This window comes from Triticum dicoccoides, chromosome 5A (assembly GCF_002162155.2).
Source record: "Triticum dicoccoides isolate Atlit2015 ecotype Zavitan chromosome 5A, WEW_v2.0, whole genome shotgun sequence".
NCBI classification, from domain to species: Eukaryota; Viridiplantae; Streptophyta; class Magnoliopsida; order Poales; family Poaceae; genus Triticum; species Triticum dicoccoides.
The window spans coordinates 419,969,812-419,983,039 of NC_041388.1; the positions used below are offsets into that span (position 1 = coordinate 419,969,812).

The 13,228-nt window shown below is 48.1% G+C and overlaps 1 protein-coding gene across 1 annotated transcript; it reads left to right on the forward strand.

Moving 5' to 3' along the window:
• Positions 1-325: 325 nt before the first annotated feature.
• Positions 326-12,988, forward strand: LOC119299659 (mechanosensitive ion channel protein 5-like). The gene is made up of 9 exons (XM_037576824.1): positions 326-785; positions 853-1,197; positions 1,816-2,424; positions 3,196-3,323; positions 4,519-4,526; positions 9,820-11,695; positions 11,788-12,205; positions 12,295-12,497; positions 12,590-12,988. The coding sequence occupies exons 1-9, from the start codon at positions 417-419 to the stop codon at positions 12,873-12,875; spliced, it is 4,242 nt and encodes a 1,413-aa protein (XP_037432721.1). The 5' UTR covers positions 326-416; the 3' UTR covers positions 12,876-12,988.
• Positions 12,989-13,228: the final 240 nt, after the last annotated feature.

The following is a 13,228-nucleotide window of genomic DNA, read 5'->3' on the forward strand; positions in this document are numbered from 1 at the left end:
TCTCAGACGCGGTGGCACCCGCCGCGTCTTTCCCTGCTAATATAGGAAAGGAAGGCACCACCGTCGGATCTGCCCGCCCGCTCTCCCATACACACACAGATGCTCGTTGGTGCAATCGTAGCTTGTTTGTCTCGATCTAGATTCATCAAACTCGTTCAACTTATGTTTCAAGCCCACACAAATTTGGATTTTTGTTTTGTTTTTGCCACTCGAACTTATATATAATTAAAAGTGATATGTCAAATTTGAAGTGGCATAAGGGAAATGAGCAAAACCTAGAGGGGTGACAACAAAATTTCTCCCCCAAAAGTTCTATTCGTCCGTTTCACGCTCCCACGGTCTCACTCTCACCCCCAAACCCAAATCCCCAAACCCTAACCACAGCACCTACCTCCTCCTCCGCCGCCGCCGCCGCCATGGCAGGAGCAGGAGTCGGCGGCCGCAAGGCTCGCAACTTCGCGACCTTTCGCCTATTCCCCCGCGACGGTGCCGCCGACCCCAACGACCGCGTCTTCGTCCGCGTCGACAACAACGCCTACACCATCCCCGGCTTCGGCGACGACGAAGACCCTTCCCTCTCCCCCACCGCCGCCGCCGACCAATTCCCTTCCTCCACCTCTGCCCCCCTCCCCGACCACGTCCGCCAGCAGATCCTTGAGCTCGGCCTCCCCGACGATGGCTACAACTACCTTCTCCATCTCCGTGAGCTGCGGCCCTCCGCTGTGGCCTCCTCCTTCGTGCCCAGCCATACCGCCCGCCCAGAGCAACTTCCCCTGGACGTCAAGGTTGGTTATTTCTCAAAAGCCCATCCAAGCCTGCCATTTGAGTGTCTAATGTTGGTTCTGTGTGCAGGCCTATGATGCAAGCAAGGTGCGGGTTGCTTCTGGCAAGGTCGAGGAAGAGCTGGACGAGGGGAGGACCATGTGTAAGGTGGCCGCAAAGACGGCACCGGTGAGGCGAGTTGAGAAGGCCGTCGACCCTGACGTTGCAAGGTTGCTCGATGAGAGCGAGGATGAGGGTTTGGAGGAGGATTTCGTCATCATGGCAAACCAAGCCGAAGGGGATGACATGGAGGATGAAAGTGAGGAAGAGGGTGGTGGTGTGTTCAGTGATGTGGAAAATGATGAGGAGTTCGACAATGAAGAGGATGAGCCCAAGCCGAGGGTGCCACGATTGCTGGATGAACAATTTGATTTGGTGAGCTTCTTTCATTTGATAACCCTCTCAGTTTGCTTTGCAAGACGGTCCGAAAAAACTGTTATCTTGTTAGTTAAAGTTTATGATTGATTGATTGCTAGCTTGTTTCTGAAAGGAAGATCACTAAGTTTTGGTAAATTTAACTGATACTATAACTTGCTAACACACAATGACGAGTCTGCAGCTTTAGTATGTTACTGTCAGCGTTGAATACTACTTCCCATTTGTTGCAACCGTACCCCTACTGTTATGGATAATTAAGTACAATATGATATGGAAATATCTGTTTTATATATTTTATAACAATCTTTGCTTCCTAGTTTGTCATTTGTATTTAACCCTTCAGTAGATTCAACGCGTTCTCTATGTAGAAGATTTAGCAGGACTGTGTTAGGCACTTTCCTGTTGTAGACTAGGACTATGTCGAAAGTTAAATTGACCTTGTAACTATTCAAGTGAACATATAGGATGGAGTATCTTGTATTGCTTGTATCATTAACCGCCTGCTGTTTCTGAAATTTAGGCTGGAAATCTTGTTCTATGCTTTGAACCTTCACATTTATTTTATTTTATAAAAAGCTATACTTCAGATCTTGACTTCTCGTGGACCAATTGCAGCTTGCTCTGGAAGAGTATGGAGCTAGTGATGATGATGATGGAGCTGTTAGAGATGGGGAACATGAACTCCCAACAGAGGTTATAGATGAATTGAAGTTGTTCCACAATCAAAATGTATGTGTTGATGAAGAATATAGAACACCAGCAGATTTTGTTCGTGGAAAACTTGACTCAACCACCGCTGAGGAGGTGGATGAATCTGCTAATGTGATCCAAAAGTGTGCTGAATATGCTGAAAGGTATTTAAATGAAACTGCAGAAGATGAAGAGGTCTTGCTTGTTTCAGAAAGCAGTGATGAATCTGAAGTTTGGGACTGTGAGACCATTGTTTCCACGTACTCTAACTTGGACAATCATCCTGGCAAAATTCAAACTCCAGGAAATCCTAGAAATCGTCTTCCCAAAGTTTTCCCTGGGGAAACAGCAACAACGAAAGATATCATCAAGCTTCATGGTAAAGAGAAACTTCCTGTAGATTACCTGCCACAGAGGAAAAGAAAAGTTGAAAAGGAGAAGAAAGCAAAGCCCACAGAAGCTTCAGATGCTGAATATTATTTTGAAAAGGTAGTAGTTCAGAAGGAAACAAAAGATGAAAAGAAAGCTAGAAAGGTAAACATATATTTGGTTTTATGTTCCTTGAGATGATATGATCATGTGTTCATTTGATCAGCTAACATTTGAGATGGAAAAATGGGAGAACATGTTAGTATTGTTGACTTGATGCGTCACCATTCTTAAAAATTGACCAGCTACATGTGATAAACTGATGTTGGCTTAGGGGAAATTTACTTTGTTAGTATCTGAAATTGAACCTGGACCGTTAATTCTCTTACAACGTATTTGTTCTGTTCATATAGCTTTACCAAATCATGGTAATTCCCTATGTTTTTAAGGCGACGCCTTACCGCCTTAGGGAGGGGGGGCGCTTTGGCGCCTAGGCGACGCCTAGGCGGGCGCTTTGGACGCCTAGGCGCCCAAAGCGGTCGATTTTCCAAAGCGGAGGGGGAGCGCTTCGACGCCTAGGCGTCGCCTAGGCGTCGCCTTAGGGACGCCTTTAAAACATAGGTAATTCCAAATACACATCCGATGTAATCTGTCATCACAAAACCTATACACGAATGGACTAATTGTTTGTTAAGCACTACCAAATTCCAATCCTGAAAATGCGTGGATCATAGAAGTGCAGTCATGTTTCTTGGTTATAATTTTGAACTGCATACTGATCCATAATATGGCTCAGTTGACGGTGCTTTCATGCTTGGTTGTTAATGGATCTGTAAAACCACATGTATACATAAATCATTTATCTTCTACACCTGATTGAGATAACATTTGCTTATTAATTTTGACAACCTTATCCTATGTGCCTAATTTTTCTAGTCCGCGGTAAAAGAAGAGAAGAGAGAAGCCCGGAAAGCAAAGAAAGAGCTGAAAGAACTGTATAAATTTGAAACACAGAAGGCTCAGAAAGTTGCCGCTGTTACAGGACCATCTTCCATACGGCTAATGTAAGTGGCCATACTGATTGTCATGTTACATTGTATGAATTGGATAAGTTTATTGGTAATTGTCACAATTCATTACATCGCGAAAAAAGGAGTACTCTTTGATCGACATGTCTGTAGATATGGAATTAACTATCATTCCTGCCCACTTAAATGTAGATGTAAATAGATATCTCTATCCATATGACTTAAGTGACATGTCTGTTGATACCTTCATATTAACCGGGATATCCATGTTTTGAAAAAAAATGAGTACTCTTTGATTTTCATCTTTGATTGACATGTTTTGAAAAAAAATCAGATAAGATGGACAACTATTCAAGATATAGATGTTTGATAAAATAGTAACCTGGATATCCATCTTCCTTACATTTAATCTCCAACCAGTAAATAGAATTCTTCCGAAACAAATGAGTTGAAACTCTGTGGAGCTTGCATAATCTTTTAGCATGTTATAAGTTTAATTCTGAAGGTCTTAAGAAAGATAAAATGGAGAATATCCTGATATTATTACTATTATTTCGTTCTAGTTATTTATTCTTCAGAAACTATCTGAACATAATCTATCGTATTAACTTGAAGCTTTTTGCATGGAAGTATTTGAACAAAGAAATATTTGTTGCTTGACCCAAAATGATTAGTATGATTCAATTACGCCATGGTTTGCACTTGATTTTCCCACCACTAAATTGATCAAATATTCTGTGCATGCTAAAATGTCTTTTCACCGTTGCAGATAATTGTCCTGTGTCATATGTAACATGTTTCCTACATCTGCTGAACGGTTGAAGCCTTGAAGACAGTGGTCCAGAGCAAGATAGGTTGTCCCATTCTCTGGACTGGAGGCAGTGAATGATTTTGCTTGGCGTTACCTTTTTACTGCCGAATGTATGAGTTTTGTGTTACCTTAATGAGCACACCAAGTGAATCAAATGGGCGAATAGTTTTGTGAGCTTACACAGAAATTTGCAGGATCCAGATACCTCCTGAAATCCTCTCTTCAAAACAGAGGTTACAAAGATTTATCAATTCCAGGGGTTCGAGCAAAAGCAAAATGCTCTTTCCGGTTGCTGGTAGTGCTATTTCTTTCTAGGTTTTGCAGTAATATCAGTATATGAGATTGTTTATGAAAGCGATAGTATGACAATCGAGTGGACGTGGTCCTGGTATCTTTGTTGTTTGGGATCTGTGACTGCAGTTTGTTGGGTAAAATACCGGGCTGCAGCAATATTAGCATACATTCATAACGTATTTGTCAGATTGCCATGTGGCCTTGTGACATTTCAAATCGTTAGAGCATCTCTACCCTCTACCAGATTCCTCAAAAGTAAAAGTTATATCCGAGGCAATATTTTGTTTGGTTTTAAGGGATTAGACCCCATCATGTCTTTAGTTTCTTAAAATTATAACTTTGTATTTATATTGTCCTTAGGTTGGGCGTTCAGGTTTACCAGAAAACTTGCGTTTTTTTTTTAATTTTTGAACAGAGTAGGGTCTCGAAGGACCCAGGCTTTCATTAGATACTCCAGTGGAAAGCGTTGGCCGCCTACAGTGGAAAGCTAGATGTATACTTATTCACGGACGGTCAAAGTTTGTGACATGACTTTCCACCTCCAGTGGAAAGCGGTTAGCCGCCTACCTTCGTAAAGCATGACCCCTTTGAATATTAGGGTTCAATGGTGTTGAAATCTTTAAAGCAAGATCAATCTTGGACACATTTCAATGTTTTTTGAAATTCACAATTTAGAACTATATGCAACTTCTCCGAAACTATAACCAAATTTCCTATTAAAATAATTTATCGTGTTTGACATGTTTTATGTTAATGTGACGCATGGTTAGTATAAAAGAGGTTTCTTGAAAGTTTCATTTTATCTATTCGTTGGCATCAGATATATTTAGAATGTGTTCCATCATGTTTCATAGAGTTTCACACATGTATAAAGATCTACCCAAATGATAAGTGTTACACGTGTGGCATGAAGCAACATGGTCCAAACGCTCTCATTACCATGGTGGCTGCTACAAAACAACCGACTGAGCTCCATAGGAAATCAGTCGGGTCTGTAGCCGTCCGATTAGCCCGTGTAGTCGTTCGATCACACACAGAAAGCCCCCGCCGTATCCTTGTCCCTCCGTCGCAGCGGCCCATGTATTGCAGCAACACCGGCTTGATGTTTCTATGCAACACCGACAGACGACGGGGCGTGCTGCGTCGCAGCACCGTGGCGCCTCGCCCATCTGACCAGCATCTCCGGCAAGTGCTACATCCCAAAATCAGCTGCAGCACTGTCGACCACCGACGGGCCGCATAGCAGGAGCATCACAAGTGTTGCATAGCAGGGCCGGCAAGGATGCGTTGTAGCACCGGCCGCCGCCGACAAATCCCCATGTTAGAGCATCGATAGCACCGTCGAACGCTGCATCGCAGCAATGACAACCGCCAATGAGCCGCCATATCAGCCCAGCATCATGAGGTGCTGCATAGCAGCGCCCGTGAGGCTGCGTTGCAGCACCGGCAACCGACGACGACTGCCATGTCACAGCGCCGACGGGAGCGTCGAACATGGCTGCATTCAGGAGTGCTGCATAGCAGCCGCCGGCGACATCGACGAGTGCCGCACCGCAACACCAGCGTCGAGGAGCTTTGCATCGCAATATTGGTGGCACCGCCGGGCATCGAGTTATAGCACCAGAGCTCTGAATCAAATGACGAGGGCAGCGTTGCAGCCATCAGCAGCCGTCGACGACCGCTGCAACGCAACGCCGACAACACCGGTGTGTGCCCTTTCGCAAAAGCGGAGTGGTGCTTGGGCAACCATGGTAGACGCGTCGCGGCGCACCGGTGTGTGGTGTGGCGGAGCAGTGGGGTGGGGGGTGGGAGCTTGGCACCATAGCGGATGCTGCAAGCCATGGTGCAAGATGTGTGGGGAGCGAGAAAAGGGACCGAACTTGGTCTAAAACTCGAGCGGTTCTCGTTAGCTCTGGAAGGTGAGGAGATAAAGGCTGACAGGTGGGCGGGACCCACAGGACGCATGGCGTTCGCATTGCACGATTGATGCGAGTGGAAAATCATCCAGTTGAAGTTGATTGATTTCCCATTACCATCTATTTTGTCACATCAAACAGATGACATCAATGAAAATTTTCTATTTTTTCAGACTTAAAAATGTTTTTATCTCTTAAATAAAAAATTCAATTAAAAATCCGTTTCATCATTAAATCCGTCTCGACGAGATCTTCAAAACTAGATCCCATATTGTTATGTTTCAGTGACTTTTTTGGGGCCAAAAACTTGCCATGAAGTTATACTGAAGTTGCCATAGTGTTTACATTAAAGTTGCCATGATATGTTTCATCTATTTTTTCTTTTAGATTTAAAGCTACCATTGTATTTCAACTACTTTTCATGGCAAATTTTATTAATTGACCATGATTTTTTTTAGTAATTAACAACGGCAAATTTAATTCAAGGATCATGGCAATTTTAGTTTATAGATCATGACAATTTTAGTATTTTGACCATGGCAATTCTACTGTTTTGATCATGGAAATTATTTTTTATATGAACCATGAAAAATTTTAGTGCATGTATCATGGCAAATTTAATTAATTCACCATGGAAATTTTAGTTTCTGGTTTATGGCAAATTTGAGTCATTGACTATGCATTTTTAAAGTAATTGATAACGGATTATTTTTTAATTATGAACCATGTCGAAATTATTTCATGGATCACGATTTTTTTTAATAATTCTCCGTGGAAAGTTTAGTTTTTAATACCCTTTGTTATAACATGAAAATTAATTTAAACGTAGAAGAAAAGTAGTTGAAACATATCATGACAACTTCAGTGTAAAAACCATGACAATTTATATGCAATAGACATGGCAACTTTTGACTGCCAAAAAATATCGTCGGGACATATCAATATGGGATCTAGTTTTGAAGTCTTCGTTGTGACGGATTTAATGATGAATACGGATTTTAAATCGGATTTTTCATTTAAGAGGTAAAGCACTTTAAAGTTTTAAAAACTCAAAAGATTCCCGCTGACATTATCTGTTTTTGTCCCTTTTTGCTTGCATGTGTGAAAAAGAGAAAAAGGCTGACGTGTTACAATGGTTGGCTAAAAAGACGTGTGGACGAAATTGCTTTGTGCCACATGTGTGACACTTATCAGGGTCCAAGTTCTATCATGTTTTGGCTGTCTCTCTTTGAAATCCATTTAATACTAGCTGAAAACGCAATGACACGCACATGAACACCGGAGTGAAAACTAGTAAAGCATACTTTGGAAAATCATAAAACATAATTAAACTAAATTGTATGTAAGTTTAATTAAGAAATTATAGCTCAATGAAAATCCAAATGAAATGGGTGATTTTTTAAATGAAGTTACAACCACAATGGCGAAAAAGTAATGAAGTCACAATCACAACTACCTAAATATTTTTGAAACCGAGATTAATGTGTGTAAGGTAATAACACCAAGATTTAAATGAGAAAACATATCTTTCGAGACTAATTGAAAGTTGAATAAGACTAGAATCAAATAACATGAGTAGCATTATGCAAAATCTAGACAAGAATGAAGTTGATATCCTGAATGGAGTCACATGGGTGGGTCTAGAGCTAGGAAGGAGGTGAATGAAGTGCAAGGGAATTTAATGCATCGGGTAGTATATACTACAACGTGTCAATCCTTGGTTGGCTAAGAGAACTCCGGTAGAAACCAGCTCCGCTAGAAAAGCATTATGCACAACCATGATTTCAGTGCTCTTAGGGGACATATCTTTGCCCAGCCCCAACCCAATGTCCATCATATTCCCCATGTGTTCGCTATAAACCATTCCACCCGTCGCAACAAATCCAAAAGGATACATGAAAGGTACCACACAAACTAAGTCTTGTGGCTCGACCGACTCTGCATCGTGGATTCCGTCCAAACAAAACCAGTGGTTTGTGACCTTGATGCATGGGCATACACTGAAGTCAGGTGTGCATGAACGCTGCTACGGAGTCACTATCTAATGCACCATAGCTAGATCCAAAAGTTAATAACTGATAACAACTAACAAAAAATAGAAGTGAAAATTTGGGCAAAAGTGACACTATAACAAATAAAAAGCTAATGTAAAAGCCCATGAAAGTGAGCGAAAATGAAAACAATAAAGCTTAAAAGGGCCGGCCAACTGGTGCATAATTTTTTTGGGAAACATTCAAAATCTACTAAATTATCACGCGCACAATGTGGGCTGGGTGTGCGGGCGCGATGTGCCCCATCGAAGGCATGTGATGTACGTTGTGCCGTATGAAACACATAAACAAATGGAAAAGTAACAAAGACTTCATGAAAAACCCTAAAATGTTAACATATCAATGGAGAACAAAAGAGGACCGTGGATCGGCCAACTTTTGTTGCTGCCGTAACTTGATTGAGCGTGGAGTTTCTTCTTCCTTATCGCGTTAACCTCCCACCAGCCTAGCCTAACCGATGGCCCATGCACCAGCGGCATACAACGTTACCACGTGTGCCTCACCGCCCCTTTGATGTGTTGTCGCGCCCCGACCATCCCTCAACCCCGACCCCCATCCCCACCACTCATCTTCCCCGGAGCTAGCAGAATACCTGTCAGTGTCACCTCTACCGCCCGCTCTTGCTAATTTTCAGGTGACTTGCAAATCACAAACACGAAAAGAAAGTAAAATGATGCTACTAGCCCAGCTCAACTTGATCTCTTTCTTTCTTTGCTTTTTTTTTTTCTTAAAAAAACTTGATTTTTTTGGCCATCGCGCACTATCTTTCATCCCAACGGTTTGGTCTCCTGTGTATGCACCTTTGTCATGCATGCATGGATTTTATGTTGAAAAGGGAAATACTACAACGGTTTGATGTGCGGGACAGAGGTGCATGCCCAACATTTTTGCACCCACCACCACCATTACCACCGGGGACATGCATGCATGGGAGAAGCACCAAGAGACCGACGAGGAAAGGAATCAGCGAGACCATATCTACCACCCCGAAATAGGCCTCCGTCCGCAGCTCACCACCACCACTGAGCAGCTAGCGGCCTCCACGGCGGTCTGACAGTTCCAACTTGATTTCCTCGCCGCTGGTCGCGGGGAGCGTTCCACTCCCCCGCAGCAGCCACCTCTTCCGTTGCGTCGCATGCATGCGCCTCCCCCGACCCGATATATGCCACCCCACTCCGCCCTCGACAGCTTCCACTTTTCACTCGCCGGAGCAGATCAATCGTCAGGTGAGGTGAGGTGACCTACACTCCCTCCACTGCCCGCTGCATCGCCTGAACGAACACTGACGATCGGAGGCGGCCTGGGCGGGCCGCGCCTACGTGCCTGACCGGAGGCGGCCCGACGTGCGTCCGGCGTCCCCTCCGGCGCGCGCCAAGCGATCTCCACACGTACGCCCAGCCGATCGATCCAGCCTCCCTCCGCACGTCGCCGATCATTAGCTTGCCCCTGCTGAGACTCAGGCGGAGGCGCGATGGATCTCCCGCGGAAGGGCAGCATCAAGTCGTACGGCGCGTCGCGCTCCGCGTCCTTCGACTTCGACCAGGACCAGGACCGCGGGCGCCGGGAGGTCGTCGTCAAGATCAACGACGACGTCGCCATCGCCGGCGTGGGCGCCAGCTCCTTCTCCCTCAAGGCGCCCGCCGGGCCGGCCTACACCGCCGTCCCCGTGACCGGCTCGGGCGGGTCCAGCGCGCCGGCCTCGCCCACCGGCGCGGGGAGCCGCTTCGCCGAGTCGTTCAGCTTCAAGAACCGCCCGCCGCAGTCCCCCCCGTCGCCGGCGAGGGCCGAGGGGGAGTGCAGCGACGACCCGCCCGGCCGCCTCATCGACAACTTCCTGCGGAAGCAGGCCGCTGCCGGCGGCGACCAAGCGCTGGACCCCGAGCTCGAGATGGAGGAGATGCGGCGGCTCCTTAACGTCCCCTCCCCTTCCCGCGTCGCCTTCCAGCAGGACCCGCGCAAGCGCTTCTGCCCGTCGGGCTCCTCCTCCTCCTCGTCCGACGGCGGCGGCGCCAACACCCGGAAGAAGGCCGCCGCCAAAGCGGGAGCAGGAGCCGACCCCGCCGAGGTGCTACGCTGCTCGTCGTCGTCCACGGCCGGCGGTCTGCTGCCGCGCTGCAAGACGCGGTCCCGGCTAATGGACCCCCCACCGCCGTCGAGCGGGTCGACCACCGATGGGGAGCAGCGCGACCGCAAGTCGTTCGTGATGCAGGGCGGCGTGCCGCCCAAGTCCGGGCAGCTCCGGTCGGGCATCCTCAACCGGTCGGGCTTCCTCGGCAAGGCCGGCGGGCACGACGTGGAGGAGGAGGACGACCCGTTCGTGGACGAGGACCTCGCCGCCGACTCCAAGCCCGACACGGTGGACTGCCTCATCATCCTGGAGTGGGTGGGCCTGGTGATCATCCTGGTGCTGCTGGTGTGCAGCGTCACCATCCCGACCCTGGCCAGGAAGAAGTTCTCGGGGCTCCACCTCTGGAAGTGGGAGGTGCTCGTCTGCGTGCTCATCTGCGGCCGCCTCATGTCCGGCTGGCTCATCCGCATGGCCGTCTTCTTCGTGGAGCGCAACTTCCTGCTCCGGAAGAAGGTGCTCTACTTCGTGTACGGCGTGCGGCGCGCCGTGCGCAACGTGCTCTGGCTGGGCGTGGCGCTGGTGGCGTGGCACCTGCTCTTCGACAAGGACGCGCAGCGGGAGCAGGACACGCACGCGCTGGTGCTCCCCTACGTCACCAAGGTGCTCTGCTGCCTGCTGGTGGCCACCGCCATCCGGCTGGTGAAGACGCTGCTGCTCAAGGTGCTCGCCTCCTCCTTCCACGTCTCCACCTTCTTCGACCGGATCCAGGACGCGCTCTTCAACCAGTACGTCATCGAGACGCTCTCCGGCCCGCCCTTGGTGGACGAGAACCGCATGCTCGCAGAGGTGCAGCGCCTGCAGAGCGCCGGGGCCAACATCCCCAGCGATCTCCAGGCAGCGGCCATGCCCAGCAAGGCCACCGCCGCCGCCGCTCAGGCGCCGCCCAAGGGCGCGCGGCTCACGGCGGCGGCGTCCCGGAGAGGGGCCAGCAAGCAGCTGCAGAGGCAGAAAAGCGATCGGCACCTGGAAGAGAGCTCCATCTCCATCGACCAGCTCCACAGGCTGAGCCAGAAGAACATCTCCGCGTGGAGCATGAAGAGGCTGATGAAGATCGTCCGCTACGGCGCGCTGACGACCATGGACGAGCAGATCAAGCACGCCACGGGGCCGGACCAGGAGGACGAGCTGGCCACGCAGATACACAGCGAGTACGAGGCCAAGGTCGCCGCCAAGAGGATCTTCCAGAACGTCGCCAAGCCTGGATCCAAGTCAGTAGCATTCCATTCCGCCATTACCGGTCCTTGCTTGCAACAGCTCTTGCCAAGATCGGCACTGATCCAGCTGTGATTTCATGGCGCAGGCACATATACCTGTCGGACCTGATGCGCTTCATGAGGCAGGAGGAGGCCCTGAAGGCCATGGACCTCTTCGAGGGGGCGCAGGAGCAGAACAGGGTGAGCAAGCGGTCGCTCAAGAACTGGGTGGTGAACGCGTTCCGGGAGCGCAAGGCGCTCGCGCTCACGCTCAACGACACCAAGACGGCCGTCAACAAGCTCCACCACATGGCCAACGTCGTGGTGGCGCTCATCGTGTTCGCGCTCTGGCTCCTCATCCTCGGCTTCGCCACCACCAAGACCTTCGTCTTCCTCAGCTCGCAGCTCCTCGTCGCCGCCTTCATCTTCGGCAACACCCTCAAGACCATCTTCGAGGCCATCATCTTCCTCTTCGTCATGCACCCTTTCGACGTCGGCGATCGGTGCGAGGTCGACGGGATGCAGGTTAAAATCCTTCCTGTTGATTTTACATGATCTGGCTGCGTCCAAGGGTTGCACTGATTGACGTGGCTCCAGACTGTTGGGAATTTCAGGTGGTCGTAGAGGAGATGAACATCATGACCACCATCTTCCTACGGTATGACAACCTCAAGGTCTACTATCCCAACAGCAAGCTCGCTACCCTGCCCATCATGAACTACTACAGGAGCCCCGACATGGGAGACGCCGTCGACTTCTCTGTCAACGTCGCCACGCCGCCGGAGAAACTGGCCCTCATGAAGGAGAGGCTGATGCAGTACGTGCCCTTGCTCCTTGCTCACCTGAAATTTGTTGCCAAAGCTCACTTTGTCATGAGCAATACTAAGCCTATGTCATTTTGAATCTCAGCTACCTTGACAACAAGAAAGAGCACTGGTACCCTGGCTCCATGGTCGTGCTCCGCGACATCGATGACACCAACAGGCTCAAAATATCCATCTGGTGCCGGCACACCATCAACTTCCAAGACATGGGGATGAGGTTCGACAGGAGGGAGCTCATTCTCCAAGAGATGATGAAGATCTTGAGAGATCTTGACATCGAGTACCGGATGCTGCCGCTCGACATAAATGTTCGCAATGCGCCTCCCATCAATTCCACTAGGATGCCCACGACATGGGCATTGAATTTTTGAAATTCGCTATGAACACTTTGCTAGTTAGATTGTGGAGTAAAGTTGCTATGTAGTAGTTATTTAGTAGATTCAACTTTGAGCTACATGTTTGTTGCACTGTGATAGTTTGAACTATATTTGTATTTTTATGAGATGTTAAACCAGATTTACACAGAATTAGAATCAGCTCTAATTCTCACTCTAATACAAAAAGATTGGACAGACATGTTAATAACTAACGTGGCACCGAGTAAGGCGCTACATCATCTAACATGTGAGCCCCTAGCCGGCCCCCTCCATTTCTCCAGCTCACTAAAGATGGATATTTCCCCCCGATAATGGGACCTTTATTGACTCAAAACATGATATCGAGG